We start from the raw sequence: 24,598 nt of genomic DNA on the forward strand, positions 1-24,598 counted from the left end.
GTGAGGGTTGATGGGAATGTCAGCGGATGTGAGATATGACATGTTGACTGTTTACTTTCTCTTTCTTTTTCAGCTGACGTCAACAATTCATTTTTATTTTATTTCCACATGTCACATTCTGACAGTTTTCACTATCCATGTCTTTTCGAAATCAAGTTCTGCCCTACTTTTTCTTGTTTAATAACCTTTTTTATTCAGAAATGTCATATTATGGAAGGAAAATGGGTTGTTTCATGATGAGTTGTAAGCATATTGTTTTAAGATTCAATTATACAGAATACAAATAAGAATCATTTATTTACCTTTTGAAACAGTGTTTACACTTGCATCTCTATTTACATATTTATTTTCCTTTTTTTCTGTCTGTCTTTCTTTCTTTCCTTCTTTACTCCCCTCCTTATATAACTAAATTTACTGTTGATGCAGCTTGATTGTGAAAAGCTAATATGCTTAAGGGTACAATTGTACTGCATTGTATGCAGTGTGATAGTACAAATATAACAATGTTTGTGTAAACAGTGCTTTCATGTCAAAGACATTCAGAAACATACATACTCTACATTCTGTTCAAAAGATTTTTGTTGTTGTTGAAAGACGCCTGCTCTCCAAAACTGCTTTTATCAAAAATACAGAACAAAACAGTAAAATTGTGAGATATTATTACAATTTAAAATAGCTGTTTTCTGTGTAATTTATTACTGTGATGTAATGCTGAATTTTCAGCATAATTACTCCAGTCTTCAGTGTCACATGATCCTTCAGAAATCATTCTAATATACTGTTTTGCTGCTCAAGCAAGTTGTGGCGCTGAATATTTTTGGAGAAACTGTGATACATTTTATTTTTCAGGATTCTTTGATGAATAGAAAGTTCAAAAGAATAGCATTTATTTGAAACAGGAATGTCTTTACTGTCACTTTAGATCAATTTAATGCGTTCTTGCTTAATAAAAGTATTAATTAGGGATGCATCGATCCGATACTCAGCATCGATATCGGCTCCGATACTGGCATTTTCTGCGGATCGGGTATCGGTCAGTATCGGTGTTTACTATTCTGCGTTATTGTTAAGCCCCACGAAAGGAACAAAAACATTATAAAGCACCATAAAGTTTTCGTGCACTATATTTCAAGTGTTCTTAGGCTGTTTCATAGTTAAATGTGAGGTACAGATGAATATTTAAGAATACATTTTATCAGATTTATTATTAACTTTTATTTGTTACCTCTAAATAATGTTGTTTCACTAAATGTTTAGATTTGATAAAATTGAGCACCCATGATTTTTCTAGACTAGAGTATCTTTTGCTGCTGAATTATCTAGTATTTTTTGTCATAGATTATGATTATATATTTTTTCATTTGTTATTTTTCATTAAAATGAAGTTGTCTATATTTAGTATATTGTGTTTAACACTCAAAAGAGTGATGATCAGGTCACCACACAGAGGTATAGAAATTCTACATTGATTTAAAGAAAACTGAGCTGGTATCAAATCAGATCGGTATCGGCAGATACTCAGAATCTTCGGGATCGGATCGGTTCTGAAAAAATGGTATCGTTGCATCCTTAAATTGACCCCAGTGGTTTGAAGAGCATCTCTGTGCGTCAGTATGGTTCTGATGTATGTTTCTGTGTGTCTGTAGAGAGCTGTGATTCTCCGCTGGTTTCCGCTCTGCCTCAGTCGGCCTTCACGAGTTCATCAGAGCTGTCCAACAGTCACGGGCCAGGCTTCGCCAAACTCAACCGCAGAGACGGTAATTCAACACCTTCAGTCAATATTCACTGCTCGGCTTCATCATTTGCACCTTCATGTCACATTTTATGATCAAACTAGATTTTGTTCAACTCCTCCATCATAGTGAGAGGCAGTTGTTGATGGCTGCTGGGTGATTTTTGGAAAAAGTTCACATTTATGTTTATATTATCTGGAAATCAGTCTTCCAGTCATCCAATTGTCATGTCTAAGGAAAAAAAACTATTCACTTTGCAAAGGTTTACCAGGTTAACCTGGTAGCAAAAGTTTTGTTTGAGGCATTCAGTAGCATTTGATGTAGATATTTACGAGCAGAACTGTATATTCTGCTGTTTTGTGAGTTATGTCTGTGAAAGAATTACTTTTAGATGGGCAGCAATTCAGATCACAAAGTCACAAACCATTTCCACTCATTTCTATGGCATTTTATCTTCAGCCGGACTCAGATAAACAGTTCTGTGCTTTGTTTTTATCGTATCTTATTTTCTACGCTGGTCTTTTGATGTGGTATCAATAATTTCATATTTACCTGTTTCTAGTCATCATGGATAACAAATCTGACTGATTGGATGCTTTACATGTCAGTCGGACAGTTACATCCTGCTGGTTCTTATCTATGTGGGAACTAAAAAGTCAAGTTTGCATGATTTATTCTGTTATTTTACTGTTTATTACTATGAAGCTGCTTTGAAATGATTTCTGTTGTTTAAAGCACTATAGAAACAATCTAAACTGAACTAATTCTGAAACTAAAATTAACTAAAACTTCTTAAAAAAAATCATTTTTGTTAAAAAAAACAAAAAACAACATTAACTGAAATAATATATAAAACACGTTTTATTTCAGGTAGTTGCCAGTTCAACATTTCTCATTTTCATTTATTTTAACTTACTAAATCTATTAAATGACAAAAACATAACAATATTGCTAAACCTTATGACGAAAACAGAAAATAAAAATAAAAACAGATTCAAAATATTAATAAACACTGTAATAGCATATTACAGTTTTTACATGTTATTTTAATGCTATTAAAATAACGAAAAGTAAAGCACACTGTTTTTAACCAGTTCCATTTTAGATCACTAGATGCTATTTTAGATCACTGAGATATTATAATGATTTTTGTTAATATTTTAAATTATATTCTATTTTTGTTTCATGTTTTCCCTTTGATTTAGATTTAGATTTAGTTTATTTATTTTATTTTAGCACTTCATACTAAATTAAATGTTGTCTTGGCGCATATATATACACTGCCACTCAAAAGTTTGGGATCAGTAAGATTATTTATGTTTTTTAAGGGAGTCTCTTCTGCTCATCAAGGCTGTATTTATTCGATCAAAAATACAGAAAAAAAAAACAGTAATGTTGTGAAATCTTATTGCAATTTCTAATATTGGTTTCCTATTTTAATATACTTTAAAATAGAATTTATTTATGTGACGCAGTGCTGTATTTTCAGCATCATTACTCCAGTCTTCAGTGTCACATGATCCTTCAGAAATCATTCTAATATGCTGATTTATTATGAGTGTTGAAACTGTTGTGCTGCTTCATATTGTTTTTTGGAACATGATACTTTTTTCTTTGATTCTTTGATGAATACAAAGTTAAAAAGAGCAGCATTTGTTCAAAATAGAAATCTTTTCTAACAATATAAGTCTTTACTATGACTTTTTATTAATTTAATACATCCCTCCTGAATAAATGTATTAATTTCTTAAAAAAAAAAAAAAAAAAAAAAAGAAAGAAAGAAAGAAAAATGTACTGGACCCAAACTTTTGAACAGCATTGTATATTGTAACACAAAATTTCTTTTTTAAATAAATGCTGTTCTTTTTAACTGTTTATTAATCAGAGAATCCTAAAAAAAAAAAATATCACAGGTCCCCCACCCCAACATTGATTATAAATCAGCATATTATTATGATTTCTGAAGGATCATGTGACACTGAAGACTGGAGTAATGATGCTGAAAATTCAGCTTTGATCACATAAATAAATTATATTTTAAAGTATATTAAAATAGAAAACTTATTTTAAATTGCAATAATATTTCACAAAATAACTTTTTTTCTGTGTTTTTGATCAAATAGATACAGCCTTGATGAGCAGAAGAAACTTTAAAAAAATCGTACTCCCAAACTTTTGAGCGGCAGTGTGTATATATATATATATATATATATATATAAGGGATGCTCCGATCAGGATTTTTGCAGCCGATACCGAGTACCGATTTCTTGTCATGGTGATTGACTGATACCGATGCCGATTCTGATGCTTCAAGCTTTATATAACATATGTAATAATGTTATATATGTAACGGAGCCAACGAGACGAGAGATATGCGGATCCATGTGCAAGCTTTATTACAGAGGCGTGGTTAGGAAACAAACAAGGGTCAAACAGTGGCAAACAGGAATATCACAGGCAAGGCAAAGAGTCATCAAAAACGGGCATGAGTAAGTCGACAGCGAACAATTTCCAAAGGGGCTTGACAAGAGAGATAATCTGAAAACATAAGCAACGGGCAGGGCAGGGCAGGGCAGGGCAGGGCAGGGCAGGCTATCAAAGGCTCTGTAGAGTAGCTAAAGCTAGGGCAGTGATAGGTGCATACAATACTCAGCAGTGAGGGAGAGAAAGTCCATGGCTTAAGTAAGGTGTGCAAATAGGAATCAGCTGTGTGCGATCAGTGTAATCAGCTGTGTGAGAGTCGTCAGTGCAATGGATGATGGGAATTGTAGTCCGGAGGTGACGTGCAACAGTTAGTGTAGTGCAAGAGTCACTGTGGTGAATGAGTGACCTCTGGTGGTGAGTGAATGGAAGTTCACAGACCGGATTCATGATAATATAAATAATCACAATAATTATTCAGTTTACTATATAATATATAACTGTTAATATATAACAGTTTAATATTCATTTAAAATGGTGTTTATGCATAACATATGCTATATCCTCTAGTATTTTAATCTAAAGCCAAACGCGCATTCAACCGTGCCCTTTCTCTCTCTCTCCGGATGCGTGCCGGCGCAAAGTTTAAGAGCTGCGATGATGCGGTTATTCTAACAACAACAGAAACACGGTGAGCAGCAAAAAATTATAGATTACATTCACTAAAACAACAATGCTGCAAACATAGTTATTTTTCTTTCCATCTATATTTATCTGTCTATAACCTATGACTCCGAGTATTCAAACCAAATGTGACAAGACGTTTCTGATCTACATTTAGCGTTATTAATCTGTAGGCTAAGAACATTTAAATATATATATATAAATATATATATAATTGTTGTTAGATGGCTATGTTGAAATTTAAACTTTGAAACTGTTATCTTTCTTTTCTGCTCAAGATGAGAACGTTTTGATTATCCGTGTTATGTATGTTAGACATATACACAGAAACATTTAAACTCCAACATGGAGAAGTCTAATGTAGCTCATAAGGTTTAATACTGTCCAATAAGACTGAAGAGGAAAAATAACTAGAAACACAAAACGGAGCAGTTCGATGACGGTTTATCCACGGGCGATGCGGATAATCCACGGGTCAGATAATAAAAAAAATGCATTCTGATTATTTGTGGGTGGATCGCGGGTGGAAAAAAAAAATGATGCAATTATTAACTATTGTATTTTTTTAAATACATTTTTCATCAGGCAGATGATTTAATTTGAGTGTGTTTTCGCCTGATCGGGAAGTTGCAGTGACAGAAACAGTGACATTACAGATGAAGTTTGAAAGGAGTAAAGCCTGTGTTATGAAGATATTTTTGTTTTATAAATAAATGTTCATTTAAAAGCAGCCCACGATCAACGTATTATGTTACCGTTACCCCTTACGGCTCTGATGAGATTTTGTTCCGTCCTCCACGCTGTGACAACTCACAAAATAACATTTTTAGCCAAGCGTGACTGCGGCACATGACTGCGGCACGATCAGCTCCAGTTCCCGTGGAACGCGTGCAATGATGCGCAAATCAGCTCTAGACTGAACTGAATCTGCTGTTAAAAACTGAATTTTTTTTATTTTTTATTTTTTTTATTTTATTAAAGGGGTAGTCGTGGCCTAATGGTTAGGGAGTCAGGCTTGTAACCTAAAGGTTTCCGGTTTGATTCTCGTGCGGCAGGAATTGAAGGTGGGGATTGTGAATGAACAGCACTCTCTCCACTTTCGATACCATGACTAAGGTGCCCTTGAGCAAGGCACCAAACCCCTAATTGCTCCCCGGGTGCTGGAGCAATGGCTGCCCACTGCTCTGTGTGTGTGTGTGTGTGTGTATTTGTTCACTACTCACTGCTGCGTGTGTGCACTTGGATGGGTTAAATGCAGAGCACCAATTTCGAGTATGGGTCACCATACTTGACAATACGTGATGACTTAACTTAAAACATACACGACAAATAACAAATTTTTAAGTGCTTCTCAAAACAATTTCACACCGGCAATGACACGACTGCAGCGCCAAATCATTTATGTACATTTATGTACGCACCATGTACGTCCTCACGCATTGACGTCATCAAATTGCGATCGGTACGTGGGATTGGCCAAATGTATGAGTACCGATTGAGTCATAAAATGTGATTATCGGCCGATACCGATCTCCGGCCGATTGATTAGAGCATCCCTAGTATATGTGTGTGTGTGTGTGTGTGTGTGTGTATATATATATATATATCAGAGGTTGCGTTAGACTTTAATATTATCCGTCATTTTGACGGACAGGGTCGTAAAAATTCCGTCATAATCTATTATTACCCGTATTTTATTTTCGTATTTTAATTATAATAACCCATTTAATTGCTTTTATTTTTGTTCACGTTTTCATTTTTAATAATGAACCTAAAGGACGAGCATATTGGCTTATGCATTTATTTATTTATGAAGAGAACAGATGAACAGAGACTGCGTCGGTGACAGCGGAGGACACTTAAAACAACAAAATATGCTAGTGCTGGATAAAATAAAATAAAACCAATTTCTTTGTTTTAATAGATTCTTATTTTTATGAACCTTAACTCCCAATCGATGCTGTTTTCATCTGATGAATGCACAGTAACGTTAGACAATCGGCTAAACTTTGTTCGTTGTTACTTTTGATATGAAATGCAGTCTCAGGTTTCAAATTCTGTCCATTTTATTAGGAAATTCAAGCAATAAATACCGTTTTGGTGCTCTTTAATGTGGCGTGATAGATCGCTGTAGACACCTCAGATCAAGCGATTCGCTTTACTATACTCGCCTGTGAGTAATCAAAGACATAGAAAAATACCTTTATTTTTGTTCTGGAGACTATCGCGCGCTCTGCTGCCTCACTGGAGCGCACTCGCCACCAACTGGACAGGGGTGGGAATTACAGTTATAAATTACAATAGATCACCCTCAGTGTGTGTAATCTGCCAAAGTGACGGACGGCCTTCAAATTTTTCCGTCACTGCTAAAAAAATTCCGTCAATGACGGACAATTTTCAGTTAACGCGACCTCTGATATACTGTATATATATATGTGTGTGTGTATATTAGTGCTGTCAATCGATTAAAAAGAATTAACTAATTAATCGCACATTTTTCTGAAATTAATCCCACCTAACATTAAAGTTTTTAAATATACTTTTATATTGCAATAATTTCACATTCAGTCTTCAAATTAATGTACAAACAACATAAAGACAGTATATATTTTTTTGGCAACTACCTGAAATAATTGCATCTTTTGTTTATGACTGAAGGCCAGTATCACTGATACAATACTGATTTCTCTATAAAATTGCCCCCCCCCAATATTTACCTATTGACTATAGCCATTCAACATTACAGTATAATTGAGAGCTATCAATTTTAACATTTATTAGACTTTTAAAAAATAACATATAATTTAAGTGAAATTAAAACAATCTTCACATAAACCCATTATAATAAATGTCATATTTACCTGTGCCCTTCAGCAGAAATATACAGAAATGGAAATTATGAAATACTAATACTAAATTAAATATAGATGAATCCTTAAAGCTATAAAAGTTATTTTTTCCTCTTTTTTTCTTTGTCATTTGATTAATAGACATCACAGCAGCTGGTTATTAGGTTATTTTGGCTGTTATTTCTTTAAAACCTGCCGCTGATGAACGTGACGCGGATCTGACACGCATCATATTTTCTCTCAACTCTTTTTACCATTTCTGACACACTGCAGGTCATAAAGTCTCTATTAATGAACTGACGAGTTGAATCGGGCGTGTTAGATGAGGGAGACAGTGCTGGGCTGCTCCAGGACAGTTTTGAAAATCATTTCATAGACATGTTCTTAAATGTTACTCATATAAAATATATTACATGCACGCACAATTTTAAGGCAGCTTTAATCGCCTTTTTGGTAACATCATGACTTAACTGATCACGACATTGCATGCATGTAGTTTATTTGGCGCTTTGATATGAAATGATACAGGCTACATCGCACGCCAGCACCTTTGTGCATGCAATTGAGCACCTTTGTGCATGCAACCGTTTCCACACTTGTTTGACTCGCGCCTGACGTTCTGCAACTGAATAAATGCACTTCTTGTCAAGAGAAAAAGTGACAGAAGCAGCAGTTGTGAGTGGGGTAACCATAGTTCCGCCCCTATGTTAGTTGCGTTAAATATTTTTAATGCATTAAACTGAAAAAATTTAATCGCCTGCGTTAACACACTAATTTTGACACCACTAATATATATATATATATATATATATATATATATATATATACAGTATATATGTGTGTGTGTGTGTGTGTGTGTGTGTGTGTGTGTGTGTGTGTGTTTATGGTTTTAGTTCACTTTAATACCCTGATTCTATTAGTCTATAGTGGCAAAAAGACTATAAAATATATGACATGTTAATAATTCATTGAGCTAATTCATTGAAAATGCAACTTGCAGGTCATTCTGGCCAAGAATTGTACATTTACCCGTGCAAAGCCTTGTGGGTCATGGCACGTTTGATGACCGTGAGCATCTGGTTTCATTTGCGGCAGCTCATCAGCTTCAGTGAGATTCAGCTGTATATCGCATTAGTTGCGCTTGTGTCGTGGCATTCGGTGTATCTGTGAGCGCATCCCTCTTGAGGCTGACAGGTGACCACATTACAGATGAGCTCAAAGAACGGCTCATCTCGTGTTTCAAGAACTAACAGATAGGCTTAAAGAATCATTTCAGCCTATTATTGCCGCTGCAGCGCAGAGTTTAAGTGCAAACATGTTTCCTCCAGGAACGTCAACATTAATGACTGGAGTAGGAGGAAGTATAATTGTTGTTCCTCGTGGAAAATAGCCTTCAAAGGTGTGATGCACACGCACACACACCTGTGAACAAACAAACAAGCACACACAGTGTAGGAGGCTCTGAGAGCAGTGCTTCAAAGACTGATGTTTCTGCTTAAAGGCCGCAGAGAAAAAAAGCGGAGGCTGCAGTCGCCTCATCCGCTCACCTGCCCGCTGGAGACTGACATCAAACTCTGAATAAAACCAACACAACACACTGGACTCTATGAGAGAGAGACGGGCTTCTGGTTTGTAAAGTCTTGAATCTTAAAGGGCTAGTTCATCCACAAATGAAAATCTGCTGTTAATTTACTCGCTCTCGGGACATCCAAGATGTACATGACATTTTTCTTTAGTAGAGCAGTAAAGAAGATTTTTAGTTGAAATCGTGGTCCTTGGTGATTCATAGAATGTCAATGGCTACCGGCACTTTGAGAGTCAAAAAAGCATATACAGACAACACAAAAAAGACCCATGGCTCCTAATGATATATTGAGGTCTTATGAAGCAAAACAATCAGTCATACCTGTAATGCAAAGCCTCAGTTTCTTTTTCGAAAACTTTTTTTGAACAGTTCATTTCAGTGAACTGATTCGGCTAACTGATTCACCTGTTCATTTACATAATCATGCAGTGACATAATGTATATACGATTTCTAGAACAAAAATCTCAACATTGGATGAAGCCAGATTCACAATTCTTGTTTCATTTTGTTGACATATTAGACTCAAGGGTTTTTATAGAGGGGATTTTGGATATTTCTTTCTATCACTCCATAAAAAAGCCATAAAAAATGTGTTGTATAAAATCAGGCAAACTATATATGAACAAATCCCTCTTTAAAAAAACCTTTAGAATATAGATAGTAATCAAACTGTAAAGTTTGGTGTATGTAAGTTCTGCTGAAGTGGAGATTTTTGGCTCAGTGCAGGAGAAAAATCTCATTTTGAGAAAACAACCTTTAAAGATATGTATTGTAATAGAAATCTACAGACAGAAATCGACGAAGTGCTATAAAAAAATAAAATAAATAAAATAAAAAACACTTAAAGGTGTATTTTGGATATTTTCTTTCCACATACATTAATAATACTTAATTTTGAAAAAAAGCCCAAAATCTCAAAATTGGCAGGTGCATGTGTGTTTTTGCCTTCAGTGTCTTGCCTTAAATGCATCTTTGTTTAAAATAAAAGCCACTTCCTGTATGTGTGCTTTGAGATTCAAACTCTTCTTGTCTTCACTGTAAGTGTGTTGACCTGATCCAGACATCAGCCCGAAGGAATCTCAAACCATTTGTTATTAATAAAAATTAAAACAGAAAATGTAAAAATTAATTAAAAATATGAATAAAATATAGTATCCCAATGACATTACCAATTTTAAAATAACCCTAGCTTTTTATTGGTGCAATATATACTGTATTATTAAACATCTAGTTTTGACCAATTAATCAGTAACTGCATTTATGTGCAACATTATAAAGTCTGTGTAAACTCATCTTTTATTCATGTTAACAAGGTACCAGGTAATCCAAGTGATTTGAATTACTTTTCAGGTTTGTGGCAATGAAATTTTGCAAGACACTCCAAGTCTGAGGCACTTAGTAGCAACTAAATAAGCAGAACTGTTGGATTTTCTGAGTCATATCTGTGAAATCACTCCATTTGCTAAAACCTGACATGAAGTGAAGGCAATCATAACTGTGTTTCTTATTCACAAATGTTAAAAGAGTTTAGGAATGAAAATCGATATGAGGAATCAGTCCCAGAATCGCTAAATTCCCTACGATTCCCATCCCTGGTTCCCCAGACATCACTCCACCAGCGGCCTGTCGACTTCATTGTCTAGACAGTAGATGTTTGTCTTCTTCTGTAAGTACTAAATTAAATGGCAAGATATGTGTGGCTCTATCAGAACCATGTGAGATTTCCGAAAATCAATAGAAATCTTAAAGCAGCACCATATAGGACTCAGACTAAAGGTCAAACCGGGTGGCACGTAACAGTTGGAAGCATGTGGAAAATAACAAATAGTTTGAGATTCCTCCGGGCTGTGTGTCTGGATCGGGTCAACACACACTTACAGCAAAGACGAGAAGAGTTTGAATCTCAAATCTCACATACATAAAGTGGCGTTAATTTTGAACAAAGATGCACTTTGACTTTTCACAAGTTGAACATTTAATTAATTAGATTGAAATACATTGTTCATCCAAAAATTTAACTTGTCATAATTTACTTGTTTCAAACATGTTTGACTTTCTTTCTAGTGTGTTTGGTTTGTGAAAAGGCTGTGCCAGTGTTATTTTAGTATCATTGATATGCTGTTATATTAGGGATGTCGTGATGCACCCTGAGCTGGTTGAAAATAAATAAAAACATGTGATGATTCAAGTTGCTTGATATGTTAAATGAATTGCGATAAAGTTGGGGAGGTTTAGTTGATTGTATCTCTGAGGGGAACTGACTGCCTTTAGAAAAGTTTAGATGGTATTTTCCTCTCATGTTGCCTCTGTATAATGCATTTAAGGTAGCGTTTAATTTCAGCCGCTTTGTTTACAGTTACATTACATCCAAAAAAGTACTTTAGATTGCCAAAGTGATTACTATTTTCTTTAAAATTACTTTATTTTATTTATTTAACATTAATGTAAACTGTAATGAGCAATTCATGTAAACAGTAAATGGTGATTCTCCGACTCTGATACTCTACAAAAGCATCCTAAAACTACAGTTCTGCTCATTTCACAGATGTTTACATATGAAGAGTTTATTTGCAAAAACAGATAACTCCATTTTTGTAAATTTTCATAAATAATGTTTTTTTTTTTTTTTAATTGCGCATTCCAAAGTAATATCAATCAAACTGCAGTTGGCTTGTTTTTGTTAAGTAATAATAACTTTAAAAAAAAATACAGGTAACTTACAAAATTTAAGTTCATTGAAAGTATTTTTTAATATATATTAAATGTTTGTTTGTTTGTTTGTTTGTTTTTTGCAAAAGCAGATAACTCCACGTTTCATGTTTCAGAGATAAAGAAAACCAAGTAATTGCTTTGTAATTGCTAAGTTAGCGGGACTTGGTTCTAATCCGCCCTCGTATAGTTTTTGTCCTCATTAAAACCAAATGTGTTCATTAGTGATATTTTGTGTGCATTTTATTTTGTGATTTCACCAAAACGGCAGATCGCCTCCACGTACAGTTAGCAATAGACTGAAGACACTTCATAACCCTATGATTTTAAAAGCAACACATTTCAGCGGCAGATCGCCAAATATTTTAAACAAACGAACAAAATTAATATTCTGCTAGTCAACTAGAGATGCTTCATTTATAATAGATATATCTGTACTGTGAGATGTTTCATAAATATTTAACATCCAACGTTAACGCATTAACAGGGGAATATCTGAAGAAGCAAATAATGCACATATCCGATTCATATCAGTTTAAATGCAGCCACAGATGAAACTCCCCTCAGCTAGCGCATCTTTTCAAAGTGACTAGCAGCCTTGTCACCTGACCTGAATACTGCTTGCTAAAACGGACTTGTCGGGTTCTGTTCACAAACAACAAGGGCACTTGTTGGTTTCTGCTGTAAAAGATGAACTCGCGATGCTTTAAAAGTGGACAATACCGGCTTTTGTGACAAAACGTGTTTAGGGTTCAAAACATGCTATATATGGAGAATAACACATGGCAGGCAGTTCACTCTTTATACGTATATAGTCCACAAGACAAAATAACTGAATTTTACGTACCCTGGAATCTTAATCGTCTGTCATTACCTGGATGATCCACAATTGTTTTTTTGTTTTGTGATGGTTGTTCATGAGGCCTTTGTTTGTCCTAAGCAGTTCAACTGCCCGCTGTTCTTCAGAAAATGTCCTCCAGCTCCTGCATATTCTCAGGTTTTTCATATTTGAACCCTTTCCAGCAATGACTGTATAGATGATTTGAGATCCATCTTTTCATACTGAGGACAACTGAGGGACTTATACACAGCTATTGTAAAGGGTGAAAACATTTGCTGATGCTCAAGAAGTAAACAAAATATATTAAGAGCAGGGGGTGAAAACTTTTGAATGTTTGAAGATTGTCTGCATTTTTCATTCAAGAAATATTGTGGGAAACCAGTGTTGTTAAACATAATTTGCAGAGGAAAATCAAGTCCTCTGTTTAGTGGACCCTTATTAGTATTCCAAAGCTTTCTAAATTATTTAGATTAAGTTACAAAAGTTGTGTAATCTAACAAAATACATTACAAATTACTTTTTAAAGTGTGTCTTTTGTAATCTGTAAAAGTAAAAGTAACACTGCAAGTGTGTGAACTGAGCGCTTGAATGAAGGGGCCAAATTAACATTTTTATGGTTTCTCATTGGGTACATTTACATGGATATCGGTAATCTAATTATTTATCTTATTCTGAGTAAGACAATATTATGATTAAGGTGTTTGCATGAGCTGCTTTTAGAATATTCCTTTCATGTTCCCATTTTACATGTTATAGCACACAGATCTTTTAATGGCACATGTCATTATGTCCCCGCACAACGCCATCCGACATTCCCAGAATTTCACGTATAAACATATAGTTTGTCTTCATTATGGTACCATATACAGTTTTGGGTGTTTCATTTTTAATTTTACAAAAGCTTCAAGTGCAGTTAATTATTTGTAATGCTATATGTGCAAACAGATGACAGCGTTGTTGAAGCCATGCTCTTTTGTTGGTCGTCAAACGGTTGACTGCTGCCATGTGTGTATCCTGCAAAATGTGGCGAAAAGTCCTACATGATGGTAATAGTGTGATTAAGGTGAGTACGTGTCTGTGCTGCACTTTGATAATGTGACTAAAATAGGAATATTCAATGTCTTAATTGGATTTGTGTTTAATTCGAGTATGACTTTAGCCGAATTGAGGTAATCAAAAAATCTTAATCAGAGTATTGTCTTAATCGTGTTAAAATCAGAATATTGTGGTACATTTAAACGTACTGAATGTTTATGTAAAAAGGTCATTTTGATTCATTTTTTCCAGAAAGTGGTTCAGAAAACGAGTCAGATTAATTCGAAATGATTCATATGTGGTTTGATTCAGTTGAAAGAAGCGGCTCATAAGAGTCATTTGTTTGGGAATCGGACTGCATTGGTCATGCTGTATGTTTTTGCGGCATACTGTAGATCAGCTATGGTTTAAACAGTCAAAGAATTTGTCGCATGTTTGTGCTCCAGACACGAATGATTCCTCACTTCATGAGTGATCAGATGCACCATTTCCAACTGTTGGGCCATAAAACAGGTGGAAAACCCCACAGAAGCACATTGAAGGAGGTACAGAAGATCACTGGCTCTTATCATATCATATACAGACATCATTTTCAGGCTTTTCAGTTAATCAATCTCTTGATAGCTTCTAAACATTGTAAGCCCTCAACAGCTGCATTCGAGTCCAAACAACATTATTAGAGCAATAATGAATTTGTGAGATGTCCATTTGTGGTGTTTTTCCCGTTCGAATGCCTCCAATCACAGGCCGGATTACATGCTGTATTTCATTGCACAAACCTGCCGGGATATCGAGCAAAGCTCTTTGAATCATGGGATAAATAAGCAAAGCGTTCTCATTTATACGGCAGCTTGTGCTAATTCCCCGACCGCCGCCGGCACTCGCTGTGAAGAGCACTGAGTTTCTCTGAAACCTTCCTCTGTGTCGGTGTCATTACGGCTGCCATTAACTGTCGTTTAAATCGTCGGCTGTTAGTCTATCAGTAGGTGTAATCATTCCTCGCCATGTCGCAGATAAATACAGATATGAATACTGCACACAGGGTTTAATTAGAATGCAAATGTGATTGTGTTTCTCGTGATGGCCACTACCAATTTTAGATTTTATCCGCAGGATATAACAGCCATACTTATGAGGCTATTGTATATTGAAGCTAAAGAATACAGCTGTTAGAAACACAGATTGAGTCTATTTCATTTTGCATTACATGATAACCATGCATTTTCCATAGTATTTTCATAATCTAATGTTTAATTAGATTTCATATATTTAATTACAAATGTATATATATTTTATATAAAATTATATATTTTTAATATTTGTAATTTATAATTTATATAATTTAAAAAATGATTAAATATATAGAATTTGTACAAAAATAGATATTTATAATGTATATAAAATATGTATATAATTATAACATATATATAATTTAATATCTAATTTGTTTTAATGAATTAATTGAATTGCTCTGTAATTTGTGTGTACAGAGAGAAATAGAGACAGATTAGAATTATTTTCTTAATTTAATTAATTCTTATATCTTTTTTATTTTCTTTATTTTCTTATTCTTTTCTTTTTTCTATTTTTCTATATTTCTATTTTTTTGAATGATTTTCTGCTGTTGTGTATTTCATGTTGCGCTGCATGAAAGCTGCATTTTAGTGTATGGCCAAATTATAATAACTATAATTTACTCTTTCTCATGTTTGGCTTTCAACATGCAGATTAAACAGTCTGGCACTTAGATCTGCAATCAGTGTGAAAAAAAGAGCAAATTAGATCCGTATGAAATTCTAATTATAATCCTTTCAGATGAACTCAGCAGATGCAATTAACCAAAAAAGAAGTTATTTAACTTCATATCCTCTTGTTACCTTCCTCTCTTTCGCTGGAGTCAAGGAAAAAGCAGGCAGGTGGCAGCTTTCCAGATCTATTTGTGTTGCATTAGCTTCATCAAAAGCTCTACAATCAACGTTATAAAAGTCACTTCTGCTTTCATCAGACATTTCTGCTGACCCCGTCCTGCTCTAAACTAGCTTTTGTCCCTCGGCTCTTGCAGGTGGAGACGCTGTAAATAATAGATGAGATTCTGGCCAGTTCATTAGACAGACGTCGACTCTTCTTCAGAGTTTGCTTTGCTGAACTTGTTTAAGGGTGATTTTCAAATTTCTTTAATCGTGTTAGTCGGTAATACATTTCTTTCATTTTTCATTGAGTGGATGTGACATACAGATCAAATATTTACATGAATTACACACATGATACAGTTCAAAAGTTTGCGATTTTTTTATTGTCTTCAAAAGAAGTCTCTTTTGCTCACCAGTGCTACCTTTGTTTGATCAAAATTACAATGAAAACAAAAATTGTGAAATATTATTACAATTTAAAAGAGCTGTTTTTTATGTGAATATATTGCTACAATCTTCAGTGTCACATGATCATTCAGAAATCATTCTAATATGCTGATATGCTTCTCAAGAAACATTCGTTATTATTATCCATGTTGAAAACAGTTGTGCTGTTGAATATTTTTGTGGAAACTGATATACATTTTATTTTTCAGGATTCAAAGATGAATAGAAAGTTCAAAAGAACAGCATTTATTTGAAATTAAAATCTTTTGTAGCATTATAAATGTCTTTACTGTCACTTTTGATCAATAATATGAATAAAATTAATATAATAATTAATATTATGTAATTACTTTATATTACTATTATTAATGTTACTGACCCCAAATTTTTAAACCGTATTTTATATTTAAATATTTTATCATTTTGGGGAAAAAAAAGAAGAAGAAGTAATTTAAAGCAGTTTAACAGCAACATAACAAAACGTGAAAAAATGAAGGGTTATGAATACTTTCGTATATATATATATATATATATATATATATAAAAATAGTGGAGATTCTGGAAGAAAATGAGAATTTTCCAACTTCATGGTTTGATGTAGGTCACTGTAGGTCACTAATAAAGCATTCCAGTCAATTATTTAGTCTGTTTCTTACAGACTGAATGTCACTGATGGTTTCTGGTGTTGCTGCAGGTGTTATATTATGATGAAACGGTGATTTAAATGAGTGTCAGAGTGCCGCTCGTCTGCCCTCATCAACGACCCCTGATTAACCCTAATCACTTTGTTCGTTTGGAGGAACCGTTTTGTCCTCTCCGGTCAGAAAAAGTGCAGTCAACGTCCGACTTTTGCTTTATTCATCGTGACAGCAGAGCAGAGACGGAGCTTATTCAGAATGAGACTATTATTCTTTAATGAGGGCCGTATAAGAGGTCGTTAGGATGGGTAATTCAGTTTTAATGGAAACAGGGGAAAAAAAACATAAGAATTTACTTGCGTGAAATTGACAACAGTGACGATAGCAGAAAAGCGTTTGTGGTGTTTGACCAATTGGATATAATCTCGTATGTTGTATTTTTAGTTGTTGGCCATCAAACATTTGCCATAAAACAAAATTTTTAAATATTTTTAGTATATGTTTCTATGTTTCTAGATCGCTACATTATTCCCTAGCAACAAGGTCAGGTGGTTCTTTGCCTCCATAAATATATATATTTATTTATGGAAAAATGGCCTAATGTATTATATATGTATTTAATGAAGTTAAGAATTTTTTTTTAAATGCACACGCACACACAAATTTTAAATATACGCACACAAATATATAATATTTATACATATATAAATATAATATATATATGAGTGTGTAAAACATAATATATTTTTATATTTACATATTACAAATATTATTTATGTATTTATAGTATAAGGATTTTTATAGTTATTTTTTTTAAAGTCTATCTATCTATCTATAAAAGTATTGTTTTTGAATAAAACTTATTCCTATCTTACATTTTCTTCCTGGAAATACACCTGCGCCACATTTTCACCAAACTGAAATGCAATGCGAGTGTCATCTCCAATATAGCTTAAACACAGAGATCTTTTCCTTGTATTTTTCCAAGATGTGCCGGCGTTTTTGTTTTTTTCCAGCGCAGGCTGATTCCTGATGCTCGGATCCGGCAGCTCAGGGCTTTAGAAAGCTTTTAGAGAAACACTCTGCAATCGATCATACATACTGCTGTCCCTGCTCCATGATATTAGGGCCGGAGCTACTTTCTGGACACTGGTTTGAATTCTACACACACTCCGGTCTGCAGGCTTTGTCGTTACAGAGCTTCTTCCGGCTGTCCGCCCCTGCGTTTGGCTCTCAGTAATGAGCACAGGTCAAGCATCGGCTCTTCCCGTCTCAGTGGCCATGTCAATGTCTTCTGACGCACATATTTAGCTCGGCTTCTTGCTGCCGCTGCCCTAAATAATAAAATAGGCTAGTTATGCTGCTCCGAGGCTAACTGGCTCTGATAGAAACATTAAACCCCAGGTTCGTTTTGTTTTAGTGAACACAGCGAGTATGACAACATCACCCATGATTCAACAGGACTGAACAACAACTCTAACTCTGCTACACTTAAGTCACTTAAAAGTTGAACGCAAAAAAGTTAAACAAATTAACCAATAATCAAATGATCTGAACTGCTATCTAGTAATATATAATACATATGATAAATAATATAAAAATGATAAAATATGTAATAATAAATATGTTAAATAAAAATATAATAAATAACACACAAACATTTAACAAAAAATAAATAAGTTAACAATAAGTTATATTAAATACAAAATATGTGAATCACAATATATAGTAATTTTTAGTTTAGTTTATTTATTGTTTACATATAATTTTCACATATTGAAAATTTTGTACATTTTAAAGTTAAATTAATCTATCTGGTGCACTTTGAGAGTTCAAAATTAAATGCTCCAACACAGGCCCAATGTGCAAAATAAACAAAGAAAAAAGCTGGTGAAATGACTTGTACTTGAGTTTTAAAGGGGACTCAATCCTCTTTTTAGTTGTGATGTAGTGTCTCAGTCTAAATTACACTTACACTGGTGAATTTGGAAGCCAAACAAATTAGAATATAATGATAACAACAATAATGATAATAGTAATAAGTTTATATTATTATTCCTATGACAGTAATAGCTGTACAGTCATGGACAAAAATATCGGCACCCTTGCAATTCTGTCAGAAAATGCAACCCTTCTCTCAGAAAATTGTTGCAGTTGCAAATGTTTTGTACTCACATGTTTATTTTATTTTTTGTTTGCATTAGCACAACACAATAAAACAGAGAAGAGAAGTCAAATCTGATACAATTCCACACAGATCCCAAAAAAATACACTGCACAAAATTATTGGCACCCCCTTTGGAAAAAATAACTTCGCGGAGGCAACCACCCTCCGCTGCGCGTCGGGCGGTTCTTCGCCTCCACGTCGTGCATTCAAATCGTTTAATGCACAGCTAGCCGTTGATTATCCCTTACATGTAGCATGAGCAGTTTTTTTATTTAAATTTGATTATACCATTTCAACATTTGAAGCAAAAACAGAATGGTTTGAGTTAGAGACCTGCGCGGGACGGATTTTTCAGTCCCGCTCCCGCAGAAATATATCTTATCTGGTCCCGCTCCCGCCCGCAAAAGCCCGCATAAAAGTAATCTATATGGATTTTTTTCTATAGATCGAAGAAATTTACATGAAATGGTTCTGTAACATCTCCTAAGCTCCACAACATCCCAGCATAAACGCTCCTAATAAAATATTAGTTATTTAGGCTAAGCCTCAACATTCACAAACCACTGTTATTTTTAACAGAAAAGTAAGCATGGGCTGCTGCCAGCATGGTTAGGCATGGCAAAATGCGAGCAGCTTCCTTTATTATCACTAAAAGCTGACATCTCAGTTCATCGCAATCTCATAAAGCTCTGTTATAACACAATAAACATATGCACAATGAATCTTTCACAATGTCTACACTTCTTGTATTAAAATGAGACGATTCGTGAGCACGCAATTTCAGCACTGTGGTGAGTCACCTCTGACTGGCCATTGCATTCCAGAAATCAACAGCTGAGTCTGTGATTGGCTACACTGCGCAACCCTTTAAACACGTGTTATAAATAGAAACTCTGCCTAGCTTGCGTATGTTAATCATTTTAATGTTAATATTAGTTGTTCCTTTTGCTTTTGTGCAACAGATAAATAACAATTTATATGTTTTAGACATTTTATGTTTAGATAATTTCTATTTTGTGGGAGTCCTGCGAATAATTTCATTCTCCCGCATCCCGCACACACACAAGTCTCTTCCCGCCCGCACTCGCCCATCAAGAGTTGTCCCGCACCCTGTTGTAGATGTATATAATTATATACAAGAAGTTACAAGTTGTCTGTGTTGTTATATTGTTTTTGTATTGTGTACATATATGTATATTAGGCGTGCTTCGATTGATCGGGTACCAATCATTATCGGCCCATAATCGCTTTGGGATGTTTGATCGGCAGTCTCTAAAAAGGCCGATCTCAAGCTGATGATGCGCGTGCCGTGAGAGGTTTGGCACGATATGCAGCGGCACCATCTCTGTCTCTGTCCTACGCAGGTGAAATAATTATAATACTGAAGGTGAGGTACAAATCATATTTTTTCATTAACCCTCTGGGGTCTGAGGTAATTTTGGGGCCCTTGAGATGTTTTGACATGCCCTGATATTTGTGCTTCAGCTACTTCAGCTACTTAAAACATACTATTGACTAGCACAAACTGTGCTACAATAATATGTGACCAAGATGGATGTACATGTTTGCAATTTTTTGAAAAAAAAAATATTATGCGTGGTTAGTAAGTTTTAGGGGGACAAAATGTAGCTGAAATAAGGCCATAAAACCCACACTAAATAGTTCTGAATAAAACTTTTGAGTAATCAGTCTTGTAGGCTAGAATATTTACTTCAAAATTATGTTAAAATCATTCTGCTTACTCACCACAGAAAACAATATATTGATTTAAATTTTTAAAGACATGTTTTGTGATCGAAAGCCTATATGCGAGGGAGTGACAATGGCCTTGAATATTAAGTGATTCTCACCTGAGAGACAAAGGGCCCTCCACTAATGGGCCCCTAATGGCCCATCAGTGTGACTGTGACTTTGAGGCAGCTAAGAGAGAATGTGAGGAGATTGAAAAAAAATGGATTTTTTAAATTATTTGTATTTTATTTACAACACAGTATAATCAAAACATACATAATGAAGGTCAAAGACACATTATTGTGCACACTGATTTAACCACAGAGATATGAACAGACTTTGAGTCATTCCTGCAACAGATTCTGTTCAACAAGTGAAACAAGTAAATCATACCTGATATTTATGTGTGTTATTTAAGTGTTTCTACTTCTTTCCATGGATTCAAGAAAAAAAAAAAAAACATAATCAGTAGTCAAGGAGCTTGTTTTAACATAAAATATCTGTGTAGTTGAACATCTGATGTTGGTACAGTGCTCTCAGAGGAACAGTTTGAAGAGACATCAGGATTCATCTGTGGTGCAGGTATCTGATTCAATAAAATACAAACCACCAAAAAAACAAAAAAAACAAACATTTGTGAGCATGTTAATATCAGGAGCATCTGTATATAATATATATATACAGTAGGGCTGCAACTAACGATTATTTTAATAATCGATTAATCTGTCGATTATTTTTTCGATGAATCGATGAATCGGATTTAAAAAAAAAAAAAAAAAAGCATTCATTTCCAACCCTTTATTCAAAAACAGAACTAAAATCTTTAGAAAGTGCACAAACATGTTGCTCCTTGAACATCCCTGAGCTGTTATAATAATAATAAAATAAAATAAAAATGGACTAACACAAAAAACATACACATGTATGCTTTACATCTGCCAAATATATAGACTTTTTTTTTGGGGGGGGAGTGCAAAAAATTAAATAATTTAACAACACTGCATCGTTAGCGTTGGTATTGTATCAGACACCTGCACTTAACATTATATGAAAATCAAGCTCAAATGGAGTTAATAATGTTTTTGACCAGAGAATGACGGAGATGGAGTGTTTTGTCTGTCGTTAGAACGGCTGTAACTGTTATGCAGTGCATAAGTGCATTAAGTGCATTATGCTTTCATCAACTTTTACAGGTTATATAACTTTGATTGTAGCTATATGGGCGCTTAGTTTTTTCTTGTTGTTTAATACACTTGGCCAAAATCTCAAATTAAGCGCTTATGCACATAATGCACAGGATATTTAAAACGTATATAGACAGCAAATAACTAATTCTTCTCCACTCTTCAAACACACAAAAACATTATCCTTTACTGACATAGTGTTTGAGTAAAGAAAACGCTGTACTATTCAAACACCAATTATTTATTCACCCTTGCATTGCGAAAAAGCAGAGATCTCATCTTCTCCAGGCTGTGCGCGCGCGTCAATCTGAACGGAGGCGGGTGAAGTTACGAGGTCTCGCTGAGAGCTTGATGATCAATGGCGTTACAGTTTTACTGACAAGTTATTTTAATGCTTATCATTGGTTTACTATTTTAAAACTCTCTGATTTAAAATAATAAAACGAATTATAAGCGACTCAAGTTTGGATAATTTTTCACAGCACCTGACTGGGCTAGGGTATGGCAACTGCCATACTCTGCCATACGCATAACGCCGCCCCTGCTCCCACACCTTGGATGACTTGGGTCGCACGGATTTCTCTGCCTCCGCCATGTATCTTTCCTCTACCTCCGCTCGTTTTTTTTTTACTTTTTGTTTTTTATTTATGAGGCGCCAAACTCTGCTAGCATCCGTGCGCGAGAGAGACCGAGTGTGTTCACTCCGCTCCGCGCTCAACTAAAGTTTTTTTTTTTTTAATAATCAAACGTCTCCGCGTCGCGCGACACAACGAATCGATTATGAAATTCGTTGCCAACGCTTTTAGTAATCGATTTTTATCGATTTAATCGATTCGTTGTTGCAGCCCTAATATACAGGTGCTGGTCATATAATTAGAATATCATCAAAAAGTTGATTTATTTCACTAATTCCACTCAAAAAGTGAAACTTGTATATTATATTCATTCATTACACACAGACTGATATATTTCAACTGTTTATTTCTTTTAATTTTGATGATTATAACTGACAACTAAGGAAAATCCCAAATTCAGTATCTCAGAAAATTAGAATATTACTTAAGACCAATACAAAGAAAGGATTTTTAGAAATCTTGGCCAACTGAAAAGTATGAGCATGTACAGCACTCAATACTTAGTTGGGGCTCCTTTTGCCTGAATTACTGCAGCAATGCGGCGTGGCATGGAGTCGATCAGCCTGTGGCACTGCTCAGGTGTTATGAGAGCCCAGGTTGCTCTGATAGTGGCCTTCAGCTCTTCTGCATTGTTGGGTCTGGCATATCGCATCTTCCTCTTCACAAGGTTAAGGTCAGGCGAGTTTGCTGGCCAATTAAGAACAGGGATACCATGGTCCTTAAAGCAGATAATGGTTGCTTTGGCACTGTGTGCAGGTGCCAAGTCCTGTTGGAAAATGAAATCTGCATCTCCATAAAGTTGGTCAGCAGCAGGAAGCATGAAGTGCTCTAAAACTTCCTGGTATACGGCTGCGTTGACCTTGGACCTCAGAAAACACAGTGGACCAACACCAGCAGATGACATGGCACCCCAAACCATCACTGACTGTGGAAACTTTACACTGGACCTCAAGCAACATGGATTGTGTGCCTCTCCTCTCTTCCTCCAGACTCTGGGACCCTGATTTCCAAAGGAAATGCAACATTTACTTTCATCAGAGAAGATAACTTTGGACCACTCAGCAGCAGTCCAGTCCTTCTTGCCTTTAGCCCAGGCGAGACGCTTCTGACGCTGTCTGTTGTTCAAGAGTGGCTTGACACAAGGAATGCGACAGCTGAAACCCATGTCTTGCATACGTCTGTGCGTAGTGGTTCTTGAAGCACTGACTCCAGCTGCAGTCCACTCTTTGTGAATCTCCCCCACATTTTTGAATGGGTTTTGTTTCACAATCCTCTCCAGGGTGCGGTTATCCCTATTGCTTGTACACTTTTTTCTACTACATCTTTTCCTTCCCTTCGCCTCTCTATTAATGTGCTTGGACACAGAGCTCTGTGAACAGCCAGCCTCTTTTGCAATGACCTTTTGTGTCTTGCCCTCCTTGTGCAACGTGTCAATGGTCGTTTTTTGGACAACTGTCAAGTCAGCAGTCTTCCCCATGATTGTGTAGCCTACAGAACTAGATTGAGAGACCATTTAAAGGCCTTTGCAGGTGTTTTGAGTTAATTAGCTGATTAGAGTGTGGCACCAGGTGTCTTCAATATTGAACCTTTTCACAAAATTCTAATTTTCTGAGAAACTGAATTTGGGATTTTCCTTAGTTGTCAGTTATAATCATCAAAATTAAAAGAAATAAACATTTGAAATATATCAGTCTGTGTGTAATGAATGAATATAATATACAAGTTTCACTTTTTGAATGGAATTAGTGAAATAAATCAACTTTTTGATGATATTCTAATTATATGACCAGCACCTGTATATATATATATATATATATATATATATATATAGGTTTTGTAGCCATAGACTCACGCATGCTTTGTACTATCGTTAAAAAAAAAAGAAAGAAATTGTATATGTTAGAAACTAATTATTATTGTTTAGCATGTTATTAAAATCTATTTTTGAACAAAGTAGGCTATTAATAATAAACATGTTCTAAACATACTTATACTTGTAGAATTCATCGTTTTACAGTATACATTTAT

The 24,598-nt window shown here is 34.9% G+C and overlaps 1 protein-coding gene across 6 annotated transcripts in view; it reads left to right on the forward strand.

The window, feature by feature from the left end:
- Positions 1–24,598, forward strand: part of cntnap3 (contactin associated protein family member 3) — a 173,341-nt gene that overhangs the window by 32,918 nt on the left and 115,825 nt on the right. For all 6 annotated transcript variants that reach the window (XR_009273044.1, XM_058788623.1, XM_058788619.1 and 3 more), the window contains one exon: positions 1,647–1,757. Coding sequence is in view for 5 of the 6 variants with exons in the window: in XM_058788623.1 (XP_058644606.1) it covers positions 1,647–1,757 (111 nt within the window). In the remaining variant the exon portion in view is untranslated. The remainder of the gene's footprint in view (positions 1–1,646; positions 1,758–24,598) is intronic.

Source organism: Onychostoma macrolepis, chromosome 10 (genome assembly GCF_012432095.1).
Source record: "Onychostoma macrolepis isolate SWU-2019 chromosome 10, ASM1243209v1, whole genome shotgun sequence".
NCBI lineage: Eukaryota > Metazoa > Chordata > Actinopteri > Cypriniformes > Cyprinidae > Onychostoma > Onychostoma macrolepis.